Here is a 24,513-nt window from a genome sequence, read left to right as displayed (position 1 = left end):
TTCCCACCTGCAGGGAGGTTTCGCGGCTCCTGCTGGGGCGAGCAGCGCCGCCAAGCGGTGCTGTGCAGGGAAGCACTCCCCGCAACCCAGCGGCAACAAAACCTGCAGATTTACAAGCTTTTCGCACTTGTATCGCAAATCGGTGCCAATTCCGCCCAAAACACCTCCCCAGAACACACAAGTACCTTTTCCCCACCTCAACCAGCTGCTCCAACCCACAAGAAGGACTCAGTAAGCAGGCTGGCTGGAGATCATCTCTTAGGGAAGAGAGGGACTGTCCCTTTCTATCCAAACACCTCCAAATTTCTTTGGGATTTTGTTTCCAGCCTCCATTTTCTTCCAGGATTCAGGATTTCCCCCAGCCCATTTTCAAGCTGCCCAGGGTGAAGAGCTATCCCTCAGTCCCAGCCCCTCTTCCCAGGTTTCAGCAACATGTGGGAAGCATTCCTGGGAAACAAGGACTAAAACTTCTTGGGGGCATGGCGGGGCTTGTTTTTCATTGTTTCAGTGTCCTCTCAAAATCTCAGACAGCATGCCCCTAAAAGCCTGTGATCACTAGAAAAACAAGCCTTCTTTACAGAATCACAGAATGGTTTGGGTTGGATGGGACCTTAAAGACCATCTAGTTCCAACTCCCCTGCCAGGGGCAGGGACACCTTCCACTAGACCAGGCTGCTCCAAGCCCCGTCCAGCCTGGCCTTGAGCACCCCCAGGGATGGGGCAGCCACAGCTTCTCCGGGCAACCTGTGCCAGTACCTCGCCACCCTCACAGTAAAGAATTTCTTCCTAATATCTAAATTTACCCTCTCTTAGCTTAATGCCATTCCTCCTCGTCTTATTGCTACAGGCCCTACTGGAAAGTCTGTCCCCATCTTTCTTACAGGCCCCCTTTAGGTACTGGAAGGTGCTATAAGGTCTCTCTGGAGCCTTCTCTGCTCCAGGCTGAACAGCCCCAGCTCTCTCTGCCTGTTGTCCTAGGAGAGGTGCTCCAGCCCTCTGACCATCTTTGTGGCCTCCTCTGGACTCACTCCAACAGGTCCATGTCCTTCTTATGCTGGGGGCCCCAGAGCAGACACAGCTCTGCAGGTGGGGTCTCATGAGAACAGAGTAGATGGGGAGAATCCCCTCCCTGGACCTGCTGGCCACGCTGCTTTTGGTGCAGCCCAGGATACAATTGGCTTGCTGGGATGCAAACACACATTACTGGGTCATGTCCAATGTGTCACCCACCAGTATCCCCAAATTTCTCTTCACAAAGCTGCTCTCAGTCATCTCTGTTGATACTAGCGACTGGCCCAGTGCAGGACCTTGCACTTGACCTTGTTGGATTTCATGAGGTTCACATGGGTCCCCTCTTTAAGCCTGCCAAGGTCCCTCTGGACAGCATCCCTTCCCTCCAGCAAATCAACTTTACCCTCAGCCTGGTGTCATCTGCAGAGTCAATCCCACTATGCCATTGATGAAGATATTAGAGTACTGGTCCCCATACAGAGCCATGAGGGACACATCTTGTTACTAGTTGCCACTTGGACACTGAGCCATTGTCTGTAACTCTCTGGACGTGGCCACACAGCCAGCACAGACTTGGGCTGGTTTGTCCTCCAGAGGGTAAGTTCAGCTGGTTGCACAGGTCCATAAAGCCAGGGCTGACACGCTGCCTGCCCACAGCCTCGCTGCAATTAAGGCTGAGGCTGACAAAGCAAGTGGAGCTGGCAGGGCTCCCGCACAGACCCCACACCCCAACCGCAACCGTCTACAAGAAGAAACACAGTCAGGCACAGATGAAACCTTCCAGAGCGAGTTTTAATCACGAATAGCACTCCAGCGTGTTCACACCTGCCCAAATCTTACCTCCACAGCATGCCAGGAACCATTACAAATCAGACAATCAGGTATAAATACAAATAGCATCTTCATAACATGCTATACTCTTTCCAAACAGAGGTCATTGCTTCCTGAGCCTGGTGTCTCAGTACCTAAACCCAGAGAAGAATCGGAGTATCACAGTTACAGGGCACCCACCAAAGAACAAGCTGCATCTATGCTGCTGGGTGGAAAAGTTGTTGGTTTGGGTTTTTTGGCAGGATGCATGAGGTTTTTGTTCAAAGTAACATGCAGGCAGGAGAGTCTCGGGTTAACTAACAGCACAGGCGAACCTAAAGGTGCCACATAGAAGTAGTCAAGATTTCCAAAGGTCCTAAGAAATCAGTGGGGTTTTTTTTCCTCCCTTACGCTTTGCTACCTTGCTATGGGTTTAGATGCTGGCTTTAAGTTTGAAAATAACAGCCTTGGCCTTAAAACCCCTGATTTCAAAACAACTACTGCTCCGGCCATCCCCAAGCCAGGGAACAGGATGTTCACCAGCCTCTGAGCTGCCCAAGGCTGGACCTCAAGCAAGCGCCAGACAGCAGAGACTGCCCTTTTACACTGAGTTTACTGCAGAGTTTACACTGACTCCCGCTGAAGTGCACAGGACAGGCACCATCTTCTTGCAAGTGCCTGCAGGATCACTTGTTCCCCTGAAGAAAGGAGGGAAGTGATGAACAGGGTGTTGAAAGCTCAGGTAAATACTCAAGGTCTTCAGCATTTGGGTTTGTTGGTTTTGTTTGGTTTTTTTTTTAAATCAAGAGGTAGAACAGATACTTCATGCTCATGCTTGCTTTAACCATGATGCAACCACTGCATTACTCATCTTCAGGTGCCGCCTTCCAGAGGACACTGAGGTCTTTTCTTGTTGCTGCTAAGATTAGGGCAGCTCTTGGGGTTTGCCCTCTTGTACAAAGATATTTTGTACAAGATATTAAAAAATAAAACCACCAACCCTGTTTGTGTTTGTTGCCTTCCCTTCTCTGCTGTTTCTTTATGCCAAGACTTGGGGAGCTGCACCAATGGCACAAATCTTTCCTTCATGCATAGAGGGGAAGGGTGGCTCCTCTCCACATCGTCCTGGGAAAGCAATGGCTGCTGGCATTACAAGGAGTTAATTCTTCAGCGCTGTGAGGCTTTCTTCCAATCATCAGCTTCAGCCACACCTTGTTTTTTCTGGACAAACTTCACATAGCTGGGGAAAAGCTGCTATGATCAAGCTCCCTGCTCACGAGCTGACCTTAAGAAGCCTGGCCAGCAGCAACCACCAGCGAGCAACCCGGGAGCAAGCCTGACTGTCCATAAGATGATTTTCCTGGATGAAAGCAAAGTCCTGTTCTCATTTGGGCTTCCCTGAAGCAGCAGCATTACTTCAGACTGCTCCCTGTGCTTCTGGACCCATAGCAAAGCTGGCAGAGAAACCCACAGGACAGGGGAGGTGGCCCAAAATGCTCAACTGGGTTTGCAGTTTGGGGAGCCCAGGAAAGGGGATGGATGAAAGCAGGACTAACCTGGTGGGTTTGGGTTTGTTTGCATTGGATTTATGCCCTAATTTGACATTAGGATTAAAGGGTGAAGGAAGTCAAATAATAGCCAGAACATAAAAATAAAGCAGTGGGTGTAATCCAAGCAGAGTCAGTCGAGGAGTTTCACTTAATAATACCTCTGATTCAGAGAGCCTCCTTCATTCCCAGCAATCCCCAAACTCTTTAAAAACCCACAGGTCCTTCAGCTACCACTGAAACAGCAAAAGCACCCAGTCCCTATAATCTAAGAGTGAATTGGGTGCTTGGGATCTCCAAGTTTTTTAACCCATAACTGAGAGAAGGCAACTTATGTGGCCAGAGGGTATATCACCCAGGTGAGATGCATAAACTTCCAGAAGATAAGGTCCTTGAGACCTTCTTTCTCATACACATAAGAAACAAACCACAATCACTGCAAAAATAACCGGAGGAGGGTAATACTGGAGGCAGCCACAACAGCCTTTCCCAACCCGTACCTACAACATGATGGTGCAATGAGAGATGGGTATGGCTTAATGGGATACAGAAAAGCATGTCCACAGCCTCTGGGATGTCTTGCAGGTGATCCTGAACCATCCATTTCTGTGGTTCATGTCAAGCAGGGCAGCGCGGTGCGACAGGTTAGCAGAAGCAGAGTGTTGGGGATGGCTCTTTGACAACCTGCCATGGCCTCTTGTGTTAGTAAGTGGAGCTACTCTCAGCAATTCATGGGCCAGGAGAGACCCTAATCCAAATCTGACCCTCAGTGTAGCCCTCACCCCCCCTGTTAGGGCAACGTTATCCAAAGCTTCTAATTCTAATCTTAATTTGAGATGGCTGCAGTGATTCCCAGCTCTCCAGACTATACTTGCAGTAAGGATGATGATGCTACTCATGCAGTAACAGCTAACTGCCACAAAAATTGCAGTCTGAGATATTAAGGTAAGCAAAACATCACATCAGTTTAATTTGGCATCTACTTCGCCTTTACTCTGAGCTGTAAAACACAACGGCTCAGAAGATGCTACACAACCAGCTGAGAAATCCCTGCAGGATTAAAAGAACTGAGGGCTAGACAGGGGGGATAAAAGATCAAAAAGAATATAAACCTCAGTTTTCACTTGCAGTTTAGAAACTCAGAGATGCACAAGTAAACACCTGTTGGGTCACCAACAGCCACGGCATGATCGGGCCACCTGCCTTAGAACCACAGCACACCAGGAAACAACTTGGGTGTCGTTTTCTAGTTTGTTGGCTCTCAAAGGACTTTCCTGGAACACCTCTCCCTCCAGACATGGCTGTAACAAGTGGATGTCTTAAGAAAACTGCTACTCAATGGGTCTGGCTATTGCCACCAAATAAGAGGTGCTTAGCTCTCTCAGTAAGCCCCTCCTGGATGCTGCATTGATCAGCAGGACCTCTAAAAAGACATTAAAAAATAAAAACAACAAAACTTTCAGACCTACCAGAAAGGTGATTTAAAAGAGAGGGAAAAAATAAAGATGACATAAATAGGAACTTGTCATTTTATTCTCGGTTGTTCAAGGAATCTTTAGCTTTTACATTGGAAACTTGGACTTACCCGCTTCATTATTTCGTCAGCTTAGGCAATGTTAAAAAAAGCAACCTAACAAGGGATTTGAGTTGGAACCAATAGGGAAGGTTTTCACCCCAGATTACCAAAAGGTACACTTTCCTAATACATGTTTGTCTGTAAGGACATGCATGTTGGGCAGAAGAAGCTTTTCTTGAAAACAAAACCTTTATCCTATCAATCTGGCAATAAACACTTCTAGGGCTTCCCTGAGCTTCTCAGCAACTTCACATTTCTGATACATTAAAGACAAAAAACAGAATTATAAACAGACAATTACGCAAAGAGCAGGATCTCAAACTTTTTTCTGTCCAGCTCTATATGACACGGCACAGCAAAATAAAACCACCAAAGGGGTGCAGAGGGAATGAACCTAACGGAAAATTAAAAAACAAAGTGATTTGCTGGTCACCATTAAAGTGCATTCAGTTCCACCTCAGCTCATCAACCCTGTGCTTATGCGATTTTCCCCTGTCCCTCCCAAGGCTGAGCCCCATCGTGCTGGCCAGGGGAGCGAGAGATCTTGAAAGAGATTGCTTACTTTTAATCATTAATTCACAGCATGAAGAATGTTGAGAGCCCTGAGTTAGCTTGATGCCGCATTAGACAGCGGATTTCGGGACATCTGCTGTCATTCAGAGGAGAAATTTATTCTCATCACAGTGCTAAAACTTGCCACGGGGGCACTGGGGAGCTCCATCCCCTTAGTACCATGTATCCTGTAGGTTACTGCCTTCAGACAACATGTAACATCTCATCTGGAGGGCAGACGACAATTTTGGCTCTGCTCATACAAGATTCAAATCACAGACGGACAAAGCTGCAGTCACGCCAGCTGAAGCCGAAGGATTCAAGCACAACACTCAGCAGCACACGGCTCAGGGCTGCCTCCTGCTGCCAACCTCTGAAGAGGCTCCAGCACTGAGAGACAAACTCGGAGGGGGGGAAAATAAAAATAAAAATCTCAAAACCTAAGTCAGAACCCAGCCCTCCTATTGCCTTTCACGTGTGGGTATACACCACAGGGATCTGCTGCACCGCTACACAAGGAACATGCTCTCGCCGTACTTCAGGCACCATCGGGCAGCAGCTCTGCCACTTATTGCACAGAAAACCAACAGAGCAACCACAGTAGTTCAGAGTGAGTGGAAAAATATTGTTTGGGACCAGCCATCTGGAGGGAAGCATCCCTGGATGTGCAGAGAGACCTGCTTCCTGCTTGGGCTTGAAAATTAGACACGGTGATACCCTAGAGGAACACTACAGTAAGGACTGGCTCACCGTCAGCAAGGAAGGAGCATGGGCAAAGTCCCCCCTGATCTGGCAGCAGTTTGTCCTCACCGCTGGCGTTGAGCCAAAGCCCACTGATGTTCACGGAAAGTCAGTAACTGGCTGCAGTACCTCTAATTAGTCCTGAGCTTGCTGGAGACTTAATTTGCCTCCAGCTAGAGCACACACGTCTCTCAAACCTTGTCCCTTGGCATTAGGCAGTCATCACCTGAGTTATTAACACTGAGGTGGGATCCAGCGCTCCCACTGCAGAAACACACACGTCTGTATCTGAGGGTATCACCTCCAAATCCCTTTGCAGTCAGCGGAGAGAGGCGCTCCCAAGGCATACTGTATCATCCCAGCACAGGCATCTAAAAGGGGACAGATGAATCATGCTCCAGAAGTATCTATTTCTCTTCACTGACTGCAAAGGGAGCCTGGCTAGATTATACGGAGATGCCTTAGGCTAGAGACATGTAAAATTAGGCAAGACTAATCCCACTCAAAGAGCGAGCACTATGGCCTCAAACACAGTGACAGTCTAACAGATCCAGCTTCAAGCCAGTGCTACACATCGTCTGAGCCTGTTTTTGCCCACGGAGAAGAGGAAGTGCTGCCTCATAAATACTATTTACACCAGTTTGCTGAAATTAAAATTAGTTTCTTGGGGGGAGGTAGAAGAGAAAGAGACAAGATACTTCATACTGCGGGAGCTTAAGATATCGTCCTTCCCAGCCACCTTTTCCCCATCAGTTGTAGGACAGGTACTGGATTAGTCGCGGAGGAATATTTAGCTTGGCAATCTTCTCCAGTGCTCGCTGCCCAGCAGCCTTCCTCACTGTAACTCTGCAGAGCTGTGACAAACTCAGAGGCGTTTCTAAAATGAGAAAAGAGGATCCAAAGTTAGGGCTGCAGCTCAGCGGACTGCTGACCTTCCCAGAGAGCACAGACCTCCTGTCGACATCTGGCATCGCCCCTGCCATGATCACAAGCCTGGCTCTGCTTCCAAGCGCTCAACCTCCCACAGCACCCAGGCCCAAGGAAGGCACTGCAGAGCCACAGGCGTGCTCCCTCAAGGCTCATCCCAATGCAAATCCCACCAGAAATAGCATGGCTGCAGCATGCTTCTCCCAGCTCCCTTCCCCACCTGCATCCTCCAAAGGCTAACGGTGCCCAGCATGTCACCTGCTCCGATCCACTGGGGCCATGCAAGACTTTCAGATCTCCCTTAGTAATGCTGTATTAAGTCTCAGCAACACTGCATACAAGAACAAAAACTACTTCCAACACTTCCCTACCACTCCGTTCCTCCATCCGAGAGATGGAGATCAGCACTCCGCTGAAAGCTCGAATAAAACTCCCCACAGCCCCTTCCAGGCAGCCCCGTCTGCAGCCCACAGCCTCAGCGCCATGTGTTGATGCTAGTGCACGGACGCAGAGTTACAGTCTGGCACAACTGCCCTGGAAGGAGTCAGTCCTAAGAAGCTTCCATCCCTATACCCCCACAGCCTTGGCAATCACCAGCCTCCAAGGTCTGCATCTGTCCAGGACCTAGTCCTGAATGTAATGATACCAATTAAAAGAAAAATAATACTAAAGCAAGCACAATACTGTTACAACGGTCTGCGTTGAAAAGCAACTCGTGCAGTTCTGCTGGCTGGACTGAGGGGGCTGTAAACTCTGGCAAGATACAAGAAGTATTTATGGGCATGCAGGATTCAACCTCTTCAGCCAGCTCAGCTGCAGCCAGACCAGCAAACTTCATGGCTCTCTAAAGAAAGAGAGCAATAAATAACCCAGAGGAGAGATTGCTACAGGGAAAGAAGTCAGAGGGAGAAGGGGCTATAAGGGGCTCCCCACCGAAAGGACTGCAAAGCCAGAAAATACTTGATTTTTCTGTAAAAAAGACATTTTTCTTTCTATAAGGAAGAATTTTTTTACTGTGAGGGTGGTGAGGCACTGGCACAGGTTGCCCAGAGAAGCTGTGGCTGCTCCATCCCTGGAAGTGTTCAAGACCAGATTGGACAGGGCTTGGAGCAACATGGTCTAGTGGAAGGTGTCCCTGTCCCTGGCAGGGGGGTTGGAACACGGTGATCTTTAAGGTCCCATCCAACCCAAACCATTCTGTGATTCTGTGACTTTTAGGATCATCTAATGCTATGGTGTTGAGCAACAGTCTGCAAAAGCTCAGAAAGGTCTGTAATTTACTCCTCTGAGCTCCACCAAGGGTAACCAAGATAAAGATTGATTTAAAGCCATTCTCAAACCTCAGTCAAATGTCTCCTCCAAAATTTGACAGCCAACACAGCTAAAGTTTAATGCTTTCCCTGCCCCAAATAAAATGAGTTTTCACCTGGGTGATTTTCTTGACCTGACTTAATGCATCAAAGCATTAACGCTCATGCTGACACATGAGAGGGGCCTGAATTCAGTGAGGGCATGATTTGGACCATCTTTCCACTGTCATTCAACCACAATTAAGCAGAGTCAGTCTACGGTCAGCTGCTACACTTTGCCACCAAGAACTCTAAACCTTCACAGGAAGATGATCAGGGATCTACAAATCAAAGCTGACTGAGAATCACGACCTGGTGCAATGGAGCTGGCAGTGACTGAATTCCTGGGGCAGGGGATCATATCTCACTTACTTTCATAGTACTCAAAGCACTTTGCTGTGGGACTGCTGCTCCAGGTGTAATCCGATGGCTTCTTTCCTCGGTTGTCCCTTGCGTAAATGTTTCCTCCAAATTCAATCAGCATCTCCACCAGATCTACGTTTTTCACTTTTGCTGCATGGTGGAGGGCTGTCTCATGAAGTTTAGCAGCATTCACATTTGCCCCTGGGGACAGAGAGAAAACCAAACCTGTTCGTGAAAGCCTCACTTGACCCAAATGTAAGGAGTGGTTTGACTGGAGAAAAAAAATGCTGTTAAAACACACAGGACCAGCCAGAACAAGATCCTAACAGCACAAAGAGGAAACTAAACTACTGAACAAGTTATTGGTGCTGGCAACACATGAGTTTTCCTTTCTGGCTTTATGATTTCCTTGCAGAGAAATTATTTTAGTCCATGTTACCAGGTAAATAAGCTGCTGAGTGTGAAGTTCAGAATTGCTTCCTGAATCCGTGCTGTCCAAAGCCAGCAAAAAGCCATTCACAGTCATCCCAGCGGAGTATTCCCACAAACAGTGATGGCTTTGTTAAATATTTTAACAGAAATACTCCAGACTCATGATAAACTGCAGCTCACCATCAGACACTACTGCAGGATCAAGTTTTAGTTACAGATACTTTTACTAAGAAAGTTTGGGCTTTATAAGCTTACAGCAAAAGGTCCTTCTCATACCCCCACAACTGCTTCCATTTTACCAACTGACTTGTTAGCAGAGGTGAGACAAACCTCACTCAATTCAAACTATTGACTTCTAGGTATGTGTGGTCACACTGAACTCCCCTTACAGTTAAAGAGAAGAAACGGGCATTTCTGGGGAATCAATTGATGGGTGCCCAAGACAGGGAACCGGAGTGGCTGGAAACAAGCAAGCTTAGATGTGTAATTTTTAGACAAATGATGTTCAATGAAACAAATCCCCACCCCTGGGCCAAATCTCCTCCCAGTAAGCCCAAGCCACGACACAAAGTCCAACTCCAAATTCCCTCAAAGTTAGCAGCAAGAAAACTGGGATGTGAAACCTGGAGCACAGAACATTGACTTGAACATCCAGCAAACTCATCTGGGCATAACACCAACCAGATCTCCCTGAGGTATGAAGTGACTTCACCTCTGGTTTTCTGTACAACATCAAACCCTGACATCTCCCCCTAAAACCTACCCAAAACTGTATGACTGCGCTACCAAAGCTGAATGCATGCTCACCAGCTGATACCACTTTGGAGAAGAAGCTGATACTTTGCTCTAAGGGGTTGAAAAATTCTGAATTTTATGAAAATAAGGGCATGAGAATGTGACTGAGAACATCACAAATGGGATATTGACAGTCATATGCTGAAAAAATGCTTAAGCATTAAGCTTTGCTTAGGTAAAGGCAAAACATTTCACCTTTGTCATCTATATTATGCTGTGAGTGAATAAGCTCTTCAACAAGAATGCCACTGCAGAGCACCAAAGGAAATGCTGTGCACAGACACCACCATCTCCTGCCCACCCAGAAGCAAAACCTGTGCCTGCCATACCTGCCTTCAGCAGCAACTTTGCACAGTCCAGATGCTCCCTGGCACAGGCCACATGTAGGGGAGTCCCAAAATGGCAGTCGTGAGCCTCCAAGTTCGCGCCAACATCGATGAGGAGTTGCACGCACTCTGAGCTACCTTTAGAAAGGGAAGATCCAAGTCAAAACAAAGAATCCAGCTCAAATGGGAGCATACGGCAGGCTGGGATCAGCTTGACCCACAGACAGCCTGTTTAATATTTGGGGTGATGGCTGCAAAACAGAAGTGCTTGTGAGCCAATGCAATACACTGTAGGACAAAGACTGTGAGACCACAACACAAGAAATAAGAGTCACACCTGCATGGCACTGAGACTAACATGGCTCACTGGGAATCAGGTCAAACGAACCTGAATTCCAGGGTCTGCACAAAATTGCCTGTTGTTTGTAGAGACGGTTGTATTGCTGATCCTGCCCTGGGTGGATCAGATCACCCTCAAGACCACTCCAGCTTTAAGTCTTCCAATGCTAACAATATGACTTAACAGAAAGTGGGCAGTCATCATCATCGAGCCTCAGGAAAAAAGTTTAACAAGGAAAAGCTAAGCAAGAGCTCACAGCTACGTATTTTACGTCAGCACCTGTTTGTCAAAAATGCTGTCTCCCATAGCCTTCATAGTCAAAGGGAAACTGTCCAGGACAGGGAGGAGAGAGGAGGTATTACATCTTACAAAGAGGAAACTGAAGCACAAAATCATTAAGGGATTTGGTCACAATCATCTAATGGGGACATTGCCACTCTCACATCCAGGCTTTCCTGCTGTTGCAGCTGTGCATGCAGAAGTTCAGGGGAACAATTACATTTAAACACCCCTCTGCCACTCCTCCACCTCTGCTGCCGTCACAGCCACCCCTGATGCTTGCTCCTGCTCTGTAACCCAGATCCAAAAGTCCAGAAGAGGCTTGAGTAAAGGCCAGAGGTAACAGAGAGTGGCTGGCATGTGCCAGCTGGGACATTATTTTGGCCCCTGGGGTTTTCTCTTATCCCCTGGACAGACCCTGCAGCTGGAAAAGGGTGAGTGAGGGACAAGGAGCACTACAGCACCGCCCAACAGTCCCTGGCACTTTCTTCCCACCCAACAGCCTCCTCCAGCAGCTTTGAACAACCACCTGATTAAGATGGTCTCATGCCCTAATCAGAGCAATTTATTCCATCTCAACTTGGACTAGAGGGAAAGGGTGCAAACTCCCCTCTGCTCACAACAGCAAAGCTACTTGTTTGCCTGAAGGTTTTTCTAATAGAGCACCAAGAAGCTGTCGTTTTATCTGCCTAAGATCTTATCTTGAGTCTGTCATATGGGATAAAAGCACCCAACACAATGGACAGCTTTATTCACCAGATACCACAGCACTCTGCATTCAGAATTCAACCAGGGATGTGCCCACTGATGTATCTGCAAGCTGTAATGGTCTGATGAGCAACAACAGCTTACAGTCAACTTAAGACACTTGGCAGCTGCTTTTTTTTTCCATCCAAGCCGCAAATAACCATGCAAAGAGCACACCAGCTTACCATTCATGCAGGCTTCATGGAGGGGAGATGCTGTGTAAAGGGGAGGATTCACCTTGGCACCGTGGGACAGCAGCACTTTCACACACTCTATGCTACCTGAGGCACAGGCATCGCAGAGCGGAGTGCTGCCATCGATATTCCTGGCATCCACCTTCAAGGCAGAAAAAAAGATGTTAGGTACCTGCAGGCTGCTGTGTGGCATTACCCTTTTGCCTATGTCCTCGCCTCTTTTAACCCCAGAAATATTCTGAGCTAGGGAAAGAGTTGGTTGCTAACTGTCAGCAACATGGCTTGCGCTGTTCCCATCACTCTCAGGGCATGGATGCACATTAATGACACAAATTTAGGCTGTTATTTCCATTCTTAGATTTTTCTGCCCCTCTCCTGGCAGCTGAGTAACATGTTAACTCCTCATCTGCTTTAGTGCAAAGCTCAGCTTCATCGGCGGACTGAGCCAAGCTGTCTGACTTTAAAAACGAGTAGATATGGTGCTTAGGGACATGGTTTAGCGGTGGACTTGGCAGTCCTGGGTTAACGGTTGGACTTGATGAACTTAATGGTCTTTTCCAATGTAAATGACTCTATGATTCAATGCGAAGGACTAGGGAGCAAACACGTGCTCCACTTCACCGGCTTTGTTCAGAGCACTGTTGTCTTCAGTGTGTGAGAAGTCACAAGCCCTTGAAGACAATTGTCACCAGCTATACCCAGAGATTCTGTTTGGCTGATTTTTGTTTCCGTTGTAAAAATTAAAGCAATAGAAGAAGAAATTAAAGAATAACTATAAATCTCCTCTGGAAGCTACATGACCCCTGCTATTCTTCTGACCCCTTGATTCATCCCAGTTACCTTTAGGTATCTGAGTCATCTGAACTAGATTTTTAGTCACCCTGGGTTCTGCCAAGTCAGTGAAGAGAGAGAGGGCGAGACAGAAATACTTTCAGGTAGATGTTTACGTCACATCAAGCTCCAACACCCTCTGAAGAGGCCTGCCATCCTCTGCTGACTGTCAAGAAAGCCCAGGGTGATGAAGAACCTAGAGCTAGACGGGGAGAATTCAGATCCCAGGAATAAAATCAAGATGAAGTTCCCAGCTGGATCAGACCCAGATACACACCTGGGCCCCTGCAGCCAGCAGAAGCTTGACACACTGTGTTTGCCCCCGCAGGCTCGCCTCATGCAACGGGGTGATAGAGTCATAGGTGACTGCATTCACACAGGCTCCACTCTCTATCAGCTGCTGCAGCTGTAGGATCTCTCCCCGCCTGGCTGCTTCATGAACTGGCGTTCGATCAGCCCAGAAGCCTAGAGAGGAAAGAATAAATAAATAAGTAAATAAATAAAACCATACATGTGGAGCAAATGAATCTCATGCTGGAGAAAAGCAGACAGGGAACGTGGGCCAGCAGCTAGAAGAGAGAGCTGGGAACAAGGAGCTTATTCTGCACCATGCCCTCACTCAGCGTGTGTTTTTTAATTGGGTGCTTAATGTTCGTAGGTTCCCGGTTGACCGTTGCCCTGTCAGGGACTGTTTGTATTGCTGGGCTCCCTTGCAGTTTCTGAAATGCTTTGCTGTAGTTGCTTGAAACTATATCCTAGCACAAACCCCAGCAGCGTTCGTTAGGTCCAGATTCATCCCAGCGAGCTCTTAACCATTTAGCGTTAAGGGCGCTGTCCCTTCTGGCTCCATCTGAAATCACTGGAAACAGGACATCTCCAGAGAGCAACTCAGCCCACCTAAAAAGTATCTCCCCCAAAAGTCAATGGAGCTTCAACAACTGAGTTTATAGCGTCGACACCTTCGCTGAGCATCTACAGCTGCACGGGGCAAGTCTGGGTTTTGCTTGCCAGCACTAACTGAGGATATCATCTCCTTTCAGGTATTTTGCTTTCAAGGTAGGAACAAGTACAGAACAGCCCTGTGCGTTTTCATGCAACTTTCAGCAAGATAAAGGCATCTTCTCCATAAAAATAAGTGCCTTGGTACCCTGCAAAAGCAGGGCTTATCGCAGCCATATGGTGCTGTTTGCATAAATGTTAATACTAAAAACCACCGGCAAACCAGACCTTGCAGTTACAGTTCCTCCCCTTTACACATCTCCATAAGACCCCCATTTCAAGGCAAGCACTGACAGAGCAGAAGAAAAAGGGTGATTTGCCTTATTTCTAAAAAAAAATAAACGCCTTGTCACATATTTCAGTTGGACTGACCATCTCTCTCTCCATCCCTAAATGCAACATTTTCTTTACCAGCATAAAGCAGCAAATGCCAACACAAGCTAGTGTTATGAAAGATGGAGCAGACCTGAAGAATAACGCAACACTGAGGTGTATAGTGGACTGAAACCACTCCTTGAAAGGGAATCACGAGTACTGGCATTTTCCCAACGCACAGTTATAAGCAGGCTTTTTTGTTTGCTTCTTAGATCCTCATCCCCTTGGCCAATATCCCTGGGCAGGATCTTTTTTCCCCTCTCTGGAGCTTCTCCTGGTTTATGTCAGGAGAAGCAAGATGTCTGAGAATGAGGATGGAGCACTCAAATTGCCAGTCACCGAACAGCATCACTTTGTCACCACCAGGACTGAGGAGAAGAAGAAGCTCCAGCAGCATTTCACTAAGTGCTTATTTATACAGCCCAAAAACCCAAACCTGCACACTGCAGGCTCCTCAAATTTCTTCTCTCCTACTGCACAACTCCCTATGTGGCAGGCTGACATGAGAAATAACATCAGCAGTCCCCATAGATAGGGCTCCCACCTGGAGCCGTACGTGGGGTTACGGGGCAGCTGGGGCCAGAGCTCCTACATCTGCGGCTCAGGACCTCTGGTTCAGCCCTGCCAGCTGCAGCACCAGGCAGGGGGGGCACGGCCGGTCCCTGCTGCAGCTAGAGAGCATCCGTGCCAGGGGAACCAGCCGTGCAGCACCGCCTCACGCTCCCTACGGGCTCTCCTGCGGGTCCATCCACGGGGCAAGCTGCCGGGCTGGGCCCGCTGCTCCAGCCGGCCGGGCCCCGTTCCCAGGGACAGGATTTCTCAGCGCTGTGCGAGCAGCTCTGTCACCTCCAGCGCTGCGGAGGGATGGCGGAGACAAGGCTCGGGCCCGGCGAGGTGCTGCGTAGCTCCCACCCGCCATCTCCCTCCAAGGAGGGGGCCATGCCCTCTCGTCCTGCTCCCCAGCAGTGCCGCCGCGGCTCGCACAGCATTCCCCACACCCAGAAGCGGGGGCTCTGCCAGCAGCATCCTCCCCTTCCTCGGGTGAAGCCACCCGCTCCCCGACCCATCCTGCGCACCCCAAAACAAACACCCCTGCGCCACCCCCCCCACCCCCCGAAACGCGGCGCTAACACCGGCCCCCGCCTCTCCCCGTGGCGGATCAACCCCACCGCGCCGCGCACACGGACCCCGCGGCCGCGCCCCACGCACTGATCTCGCCCCGCAGGGACCCGCCGCTGGCGGCGCTCTCCATGGCCCGGGCCGCCGGTCCGGCCGCCGCCGCTCCGCCTCCGGCCCCGGCCCCGGCACGGCACGGCACGGCACGGCACGGCACGGCACGGCACGGCACGGTCCCGCACGGCACGGCCCCGGCCGCGGCGGCCGCCGGGACTTGTAGTGCCCGGGCGGGGCGAGCACTGGGATGTGCGGGGAGGGGGTACTGGGGGCGGAGGGGCTCCTGAGGACACTGGGGTGTGCAGGGAGGGGGTCCCGGTGCGGGGATGCTGGGGGCACTGGTGTGTGCGGGGAGGGGGTCCTGGTGCGGGGGTACTGGGGGCACTGGTGTTTGCAAGGAGGGGGGTACTGGAGGTAGAGAGGGTACTAGATGCACTGGTATGTGTAGGGAGGGGGTACTGGGGGCGCTGGGAGCACTGATGTGTGCAGGGAGGGGGTTCTGGGGGCATTGGGGGGGGGACTGCTAGTACTGGTGGGGGGGGGAAGGGGTAGTGGAGGTACTGTTGTGTGTAGGGAGGGGGGACTAGTGGCACTGGTATATGTGGGAAGGGGTACAAGGGGTACTGGGATGGAAGGGGGGCACTAGTGTGGAAGGAGGGGTGCTGGGGATACTGGTGTGGGTGGGGATTGGATACTGGGGGCACTGGTGTATGTGAGGAGGGAGTTCTGGGGGTACTGGTTTGTGTAGGGAGCAGGTACTGGGGACACTGCTCTATGGGGAGAATGGGTACTGGGAGCACTGATGTTTGGGGGGACTAGGGGCACTGGTATGTGAGGACGAGGTTACTGGTGTGTGGTGGGAGGCATGTATTGGGAGCCTTTGGTGTCTGCAGAGGTCGTACTGGGGGACTGGTGTGTGTGGGCTGGTGGCATGTGGGGAAGGGGTACTGGTATATGTGGAGGAATGGTATTTGGGGGAACTGGGGTGTGGGAAGGGGTACTGGGGTCACTGGTGTGTGTGTGTAGGGAGGGGCTAGTGGTGGCACTGGTGCAAAGAGACTGGGGTGCTGACAGGGGGAAGGAGAGGCAACAGAGACCCATAAGACCGGTGTAGAATACAAGAAGATGCTGGGCAGGTGATCTGGGGACACAGGGTGTTTTGGGGAGAGGTAGGGCTGCGGGGCTGGTGCTTGTGGAGAGCTGGGGAAGGGGCTCAGTGTGGAGGGGAAGGACACACGGCTGTGGGATGGGGTGCAGGAGCTGGATGAGAATGTGTTTTGGGGAGCTGCTGTGGCAAAGAGAGGTTTGGGGTGTGCTGGAGCAGACTGGAGAGAGCACTGGGGCCTGCAGAACTGGGACAATGTGAGTACCAAAAATATGCCAAAAATGAAGCGGGACTCTTCCCTGGATCCCAGATGGCAGCAGAGTCCACTTAGGTCCCAGGGCTGAGTGAGCTGCTCTTCCAGAGTCACCAGGACCACAGCGAGTTCCTTGGCAATTATGTCATTGATGATATTACTTCCTGGAAATAACACGTCACACATGCAACACGGAACAGGGCGCCAGGCCTCCCAGCCACTCTGTAACAACTGGCATTTCTTTATTGACCTCTCTGGTTTTGCTGGGTCATCCTGTCAATCGTTGCTCTGCAAAATTTACAAGTAGGTAAGACAGCTGAAACAGAAGCACAGAAAGGTGATTTGCCAAAGATGACAAAAAGAAGTCAGTGCAAGGCTGAAACTACAGCCTGAATGGCTTAATTCCCACTTGGTTCACCCAGGAGAGTGCAACCTTTTTCTACCACTTCACCTCCATCTATCCCAGATTTCTGATCTCTCAGGGTAGGAGCTAGGGTAAGATGCATTCCTTAAAATCTTTATTTTAAAGCTTCTAAAATAACCATGCCCGCATGGAGGCAACAGCAGAACCTGCAGGAAACATCCACTTACCATGCTTGATCATGCCAATGAAACCATCAACAGCGCTGCTGGTGTCTCAGATATCCAGTCGTCATCACATCAGCTCACCTGCTGCGGGGGCATGCTCCAAGGCTCCAAGCACATCCCTTTCCTCAGCTCAGGAGCCCTACACAGCAAGTCCCATCTCATCAACAAATTGCCGATTAGTTACCCAGGGTCACCGAGTGGGAGAGAAGCCACAGCAATCAAGCTGCAGGAGACCAGAGCCAAATATCAGCATACCACACTCAGAATATGAACATAAACATCACTGCCCTAAAATCTTGCACATTCTCCGATGTTTCTCTGGTCTTACCACCTAGGACTAAAACCGCAGAGCCAGGTAATACACGTATTTCTTCTTCCACCTTTTCCTCCTCCTCTAATTACTAAATCCTCTAATTACTAAATCTAATTACTTATCTCTAAATTACTGACTGTTCTTTGTGTTAGAGATGTAGGAGAAACAACCCAGGCTGTACAGCAATCTGCCATTCATCCATGGGTTTTCTTTCCCTGTGTGCCAGGTTTTGCTTCCTGACCCACACTCACGTAGTCATATCCAGAAATACAAAGCATTTGCTGTCCTAATTCCCAACAGATTATTTAGATAGCTGATATTTATGAGGACTTTAAAAGAGGCCATGGTGCCTGTATGTTTGTTTTGCTTTGGCAAAACAATTTACCCAAAGAGAAACCAGACCTGTGGGCTGGTGTTTATGTGGGCAAGGAGTTAAATTTGGGTGCTAGTTTGAGAAACACGACTTGACTCTTCACTTCCTGAACTCTCAAAAAGGTACCATGCACCCAAAACACTGATGCCTTCAATTCGCTAGCCGAGCCAAGCTTTGTCAACAGCTGCCGGCAGCTTGGACAGCTGCCATGCGATAGTGTTATTAACCTTTTCTCATTTACCTCCGAGTCTTGAAAGAGGAGGCATGTATCAGCTTTCCTGTGTGTCCTACTTTGATGGCATTCCCAGTCTTGCAGTCTTCCCCTGATGTCCTTCTCCAATTGCTGGAGTAAGCAAGCAAGGAGACATGTTAAATGGATTTATAAACGGAGACCCCAAAAAATCCCCTTCACCCCAAAAAGATTCTGCAGGATTCCTTCACTGCACGGCCCTGACGTACACTTGCGATTCTGTTCATGTTTTTCATTTTGCCCACCTGCTTTGCATTTGTATGTGCACTTCTCAGGTGGTTGGGAGATACTCTCTAGGGTACACAGCCAGCTGAAGAACACCTGCTTCCCCCTTCCATCTACAGCAGAACAAAGGATGAAATAATATTAAAAAAATTTACATTTATATATATATATAAAAAGGAAAATTATATTGCTTCTTGCTATTCTGCAGTGACTACACTTTTAAAACAGAAATCTGCCCTGTGCTCGTGCCCAACTTTGAGGGAAAAATCAATATTTTGCAGCAATGGACATTTTTCTCCTGAAAATACTGATTTTGAAGAAAACCAATTTTCCATTGCAGGAAGATGAAATTAAATAAGTCCAGAGGGAAACTTCTGGTCAGCGCAGTGGCAGACCTGCTGCCACTTTCAAGTAGTAAGAAAATCAAGCCTGTCTTGCACTAACTTCATAACAACTAAAATTGGTACACCCTGGTAACTGACAGAGTATGAGGATTAGCCCAGGATAGGACCTCTCAAAATGTGAGCTATTATCCTTTCTGTCCATATGTTGCAGCCATTCATGCCAGCCTCAAAGGCAGGACAAGATAGCTGGGTAATTGGTTTCACATTTTCCAGGGTTTCCATTCCCTATTTAAAGTTGCAAAGAGTTGGCATGCCAGCACCATTAACAGAAACACAGGCAACAGGGCTGGAAGTGATCTCAGAAAACCACTTAAATTTTCTCACCTCTCACCCCAAAGTAGGACCAGGGATGAATATAGGAAGTGGATAAACTCATCTGCTTAGTGCCAGGTAGAGATGGAAATACTCTACGGGCCTGCACATAATGTCAGCTGCAGTTCAGACAGGGCTGGGGATTAATCAGCTTTTGATAATGGAACTATGACACAGGCAATAATATGAAGAGATAAATACAGTGTCTGCCTCAGTTTGATAAGATCAGGAGTAAATGTTCCTATTTCAAAGCATATTCCTATATACACAACACCTGAAAGAAGGCCACTAAGAAGGATGGCATTTTAACTTTCCCAAATTCCTTATCTGGCCTCCAGCAAAACACTCACTGCCTCAGTTTTCTCCTCTGTAAAATATGGATATTGCTGATTTATGAAATCTGCCTGATGGAGGAGTTTAAGCATCACAGAATGGGCTGATGTGGCTCAGGGCAGGAGAAACTATTCTAAGACCAGCCAGCACCTCTTCAGCCTCACCTGGCTCTTCTGTGGAGAGAATGTAGGATTAATAAATTATGATTCTATGATTACATGGAAGGAGATAGATTAGAGGTTGGAAATAGCACAGTCAAAGTGGGAAAGAAGCAGCTGTGGAGGAGGATCATGGATACAATCTAAATTTCCATCTATGAGAAAATAATTCACTGTAAATATCACTTAGCTGAACAGGATCACTTGCCTGCATCTGCAGATAGTCTGAAATAAGACACAGTAAGATACAACGAACTCCAGCCTCACACAAGCTGGTATCAGCTCTGAAGATAATAACAATGATTGCAAATGCTCCTTCTGTTTAATTACTACAGGACTGGTAACTGCAAGAGAAGAAAAAGGTACTCTGTTTAGGAGATCTGCACGATCTCAAACACACGGTCTCATTTTGCCATGGTCAAACAGTAACATTTTGGTTATAGAAAGAACTTGTATCTCCTGGCTCCATTCTTGTGCTCAGCAAGGACTAATAATGTTTAGGCTCTATCTTCAGAGACTGTTGGATTTACAGTACAAAAAATACAGAATAAACAGCACAGCTATTCACTTTTACAATTACCTCAACAATGATTTTTCAAAAATGTGAGGGAAATGGCAAAGGGACTTGAAAAAAAAACCCACTTGCTCACCACAGAAAATCCTCATCTGCACTTTGTCACTTTCTTGTCATCTTTGACTCATTTCCTGAGTGGACCTAGTAGCTGCCTGTGCAGTGTGTGGTTTTACACCACTGTGAAAACACCATAAAACAAGCCGGGTTTTGCTAGAAGCAAAGAACCAAGTTGGTTGGTTAACAACTTTGATTCTGATTCCCCAGTGCTGCTAGAACTATTGCAATGTTTGTTATCACAACTTGAACAGAAAGCTGGTTTCTCAGGAAGTTACAAGATGCCAAAATAGCCAAAAAACCAAACACAAGAATAAACCAAACCAGAAACCGAAAATATTAACTGTTCTTTACTGCAGGAGGTGTATACCGCATGAATACACCAGGAGCAAGTACCAGAGTTCAATGGCAATGAAAATACAACACATTTTCCAACAAACACAAGCAGCATATCAGTCATGGGTACAATGTGATTTGGGATTTCCTCCAAGAGATGAAAGACTCTTGACATACCAGTAGGCTCTAAAAATGTGCTGGCCTATATAGATAAGCATATGCTGGGAAGGTAAGAAGGAAGATTTTGAGGGAAAAGACTCAATCAGCTATTTCTCTGGAAGGAGTAATCCTCTGCATTTAATTTCAATCTGTGACCCGCAATGTTGGAAAACACACGATAAATGTTACAGTCATTCTCAGAGAAACCAGATATACGTACATCGTGCTGGAGGATTCCAACATCTGGATGGAGATAGAGATGGTATTTGCTGTGGTATTTTTGAAGAATTTCCCCTATTGCTGAAAGACATGAAAAAATCAAAGGTCTTAGGCAAAATTTGGTTCTCTTGCTGCAGATCCCAAAGTAATTATGGGAGTTTTGCTTGAGTTGAGTGAAGGATGGGGCAAGACAGCTTTATGGGAGATGACACACACCCTGAAAGCGTTGTAGAATAAAGTAGACCTTTGAGCATTTCATGCTTTTCTTTGCAGTTTGTTTTGACACTCCTTTACAGAAAATAGAGTAGAGCAGAAATGAGTGGGGAGCAAACCTTTTTCTGTCCATCTGGATTAAATCAGAAGGGCTCAGACTTTGTGGTGGTGTGCAGCAGCCATTTCTGAGCTAGCTGCCTGCTCCCACCCCTTCTCAGGTGACATGACACCTTTAAAAAACACTCTGCAGTTTTTCGGGGCATACCAAACATAACGTCCTACCAAAGAGGTCAAACAAGCCCACAAGTTCTCTTTTCCCACTTTCCCTTTCAGTTAAGGTCCTAAGCCAACACTTCCCAAGCCAAATGGCTTTGAGCTTGGTAATTTACCACAGTACATTAAAAGTTCCTCAAACAACAGATGCTGAGGCCTACCCGACCCTCCAGATAGGCCTCGTGGTGCTGCATCTAGGGAAGCTTCTGGTTCAGGCTCATTTCTGTACAAAACCAGGCAATTTCTTGGGGCAGACTTGTACAAAAAGATCAGTCAGGCACCGTCCTGCTTGGCTTCATTCCTGAAAGCACTGCCTGGGAAGGGAAACTTCATCTTGACATAAAACCATGCTAGGATCCTGCTGTGACAGATGCCCATCATGCCTCTTCTCCCTGCTGTAGCTACTTGCCTGCAGTTCCTCTCAGTTTCTGCAGTTGCCCCTCTCGCCCCTGGACACATCTGTCCAAAGTCTCTGCAGCAGAGGAACACCAGGGTTTTCAGCACCCTCCCAAAAAGGCACCTGTGATATTTTCACGTGCTTGCATTTTACCTTTTAGATCGGCTTTAATCTGTCCCAACAGCCGTGCCAATGAAAGAACACTCACACTGGGCATCAGCAGTATCAGCCAGCCACGGGCTTCATGATTTGGCTCTGAGATCTATGCAAATGCAAACGTGTTCAGAATTACCTTGAGCCACTGGTGACCTCCTCCCATCTAGACTCCCTCTGCAGCAGTTAAGAGGATGGTTCATCGACTGGATGATCTCATGAGCAGAAGAGGAAGAGGGTCCTCCAGCAGATCACTGATTTTCTAGAAAACTGAAGAATCCAGTCTGTGAAACCACTACCTTGTTGTCACATTGGGCTGAAACTGGCTAATGGCTTCAAAAGTTAATAGAAGAGACACACAGACAGAAAGAGTATGATCACAAGCCTTGTTTCCTTAGGAAACCAAATGAAAACCACACCAATCTCTCATGCCACGTGTTATAAGGAAGTGGGAGAAAACCAAAGAGAAGCTCAGTGTTTCCACCTATTTCTTTGTCATCTGCTCTCCCATGATTCACACGTGGCAGGAAAAGGGGAGGGAGCCTGCAGGTCCTATGCCATTCAGTGTCTGCAGGCTGTGTTTGTACACTTCACACAGCACCTGGGACTCCTGACACTGCCCCACACAGTCAATAATGACCTCAAGCCTAACTATTTGCTTTATAGTTTTGTGTTGTCTTTCAGCAGGAGGACAGTCCCATTTTCAGGAACTGCTACTTAGACCTCCCCGTTGCTTCATTTCATTGCTACTATTTTTTTTCACCGAGTGACTGACAGCATCTGCAGGCATCATTCATTTTTTTTCTGAATAAAAGAGGAAACAGATCTTCAAATGACACTTCTTTATTTTAGACTTACAAGTATGCCAGAACTTTATGAGTCATTCTTTCAAAGAAGCCAAAATAGAGTATTGCCAGGAACTAGGTCCCCACCACAGTTAGATCATGAGCTTTTCTCTTGCACAGACTACATGTGCCACCACCCAAAAAGGCATGAGGCACCAAATAGCAACACAGAAAGTCCAGTTAGAAACAGTCTGACCTCCAGAGGTTCCAGTTACTCTCCCCAGCAAAACAATAACAAAATTCCCTCAAATTCCTTCTTTTTCTAATAGATGCAATGAGACTAGATCATTGAGACAGGAGCTTTCACCAGAAATCCTATGTTTCCTCATCAAAAATAATTCCTTATACTAAAATACTTGCTTTTCATTGCGGCAGTGGCTGAACAGTCACACTTGAGGTGGAAACCTGAGCACTCTGACTGCCAATCTGCTCTTCCTTGGCAACATGTGGAAGCTCAGAGCCCTTCTCATATCTCCTAGGCTGAGGCACACGTTTACATGGGGCTGCTCATCTCACACTGTCACAGGGCAACCGGGGACACTGACCTTCCAAAAATATTTCTGTCTCACCTCACCTGAGTACTACAGCACAGGAACATGGAAAGCCTTTTTTCTTACTCCCAGGCTAGCTGTGTTTAGGACCAGCAACACCAGCAAGAATTCCAGCCTTTGATATATCAGCAGGAGCTAGAAAAATCAGTGGATCTGGCAAATCAGAGATACGCTGCTATGTACTCAGAGTGCAAAACTGCTATCAACACTGTCTTTACTGACTGTAGGACACCAGAAAAATCACTTACTCTTCCCTGTGCCTTCATTTTTTCACTGGGCAGTAGCACTTTGCACTCTGCTGCTCTGGTAGCAAATTCTTAGGATGGGTGAGATATCTGTAACGACATGTTACTGACCTGCAGCATTGCTTTGAGTAATAAATGACTTACAAATGAGCTGAAACCTTGTTGCCTCATGTCCCTTTTTTTTTTTGTTTTTTGTTTTTGTTTGCCAATCTTTCCTGCTAAGGCTATGAATACCCCAGTGTGCAAAAATACACCCGATTAGGTCAGGAGAGCTAAACCAGAGCCTGGGCACTGGGGAGCTGAGTACAGAGACACCCAAATAGGCTGTGCAAACACCAGCAAGGACTGGGAATCAGTCCCTCTATAAATGTATTGGCTCAGCTGGGTGATCGCACAAGGTGTCTGGGGCACGCATCACAGTATGGACACAGCACCACAGACATCATTGCCAAAATCCCAGGTGGGTTCCTTGCCAAGCACACACCAGACTCATTGCTCAGCACAGCCAAATGCATGCCCATGCAACACAACCATTGACCCATCATGCAGCATGCTGTGTTCACAACAACCCCTTACGTAAGAGGCTGGGCAAGCCCAGATCATCATGTTCCCTGCTCCAACATCTATTACAACATTGACTACTTACTGCATTCGCAGCATCCCTGAGAGGCTGCTGAGCCTGGTGAACCCTAAAAATTATCATCCATTCCTACTGTTCCATGTAGAGTCTGACAATACTGCAATGAGTGTCACATGCCGGTCTGAGACCAGAGCATGGTTCTGTTTGTATTCTCAGGAACAGAATCAAGACTC

At 47.9% G+C, this 24,513-nt stretch overlaps 1 protein-coding gene and 1 long non-coding RNA gene across 3 annotated transcripts; both read right to left on the bottom strand.

Moving 5' to 3' along the window:
• Positions 1 to 1,784: 1,784 nt before the first annotated feature.
• Positions 1,785 to 15,535, bottom strand: ASB13 (ankyrin repeat and SOCS box containing 13). The gene is made up of 6 exons (XM_055808547.1): positions 15,404 to 15,535; positions 13,098 to 13,285; positions 11,981 to 12,131; positions 10,433 to 10,567; positions 8,886 to 9,077; positions 1,785 to 7,114 (listed from the first exon to the last, which is right to left on the bottom strand). The coding sequence occupies exons 1-6, from the start codon at positions 15,444 to 15,446 to the stop codon at positions 6,987 to 6,989; spliced, it is 837 nt and encodes a 278-aa protein (XP_055664522.1). The 5' UTR covers positions 15,447 to 15,535; the 3' UTR covers positions 1,785 to 6,986.
• A 1,413-nt stretch (positions 15,536 to 16,948) lies between these two features.
• Positions 16,949 to 23,816, bottom strand: LOC114011558 (uncharacterized). Of its 2 annotated transcripts, XR_008747845.1 has the most exons (6): positions 22,199 to 23,816; positions 21,025 to 21,104; positions 18,495 to 20,025; positions 18,241 to 18,342; positions 17,317 to 17,536; positions 16,949 to 17,041 (listed from the first exon to the last, which is right to left on the bottom strand). It is a non-coding gene; the product is annotated as an uncharacterized LOC114011558 (long non-coding RNA). The 2 variants fall into 2 exon arrangements; XR_008747844.1 differs by having other exon boundaries at positions 16,949 to 17,536.
• Between the last annotated feature and the right edge of the window lie 697 nt (positions 23,817 to 24,513).

Source organism: Falco peregrinus, chromosome 6 (assembly GCF_023634155.1).
Source record: "Falco peregrinus isolate bFalPer1 chromosome 6, bFalPer1.pri, whole genome shotgun sequence".
Taxonomy (NCBI): Eukaryota; Metazoa; Chordata; class Aves; order Falconiformes; family Falconidae; genus Falco; species Falco peregrinus.
This window is presented reverse-complemented; position numbering and strand designations above follow the sequence as displayed.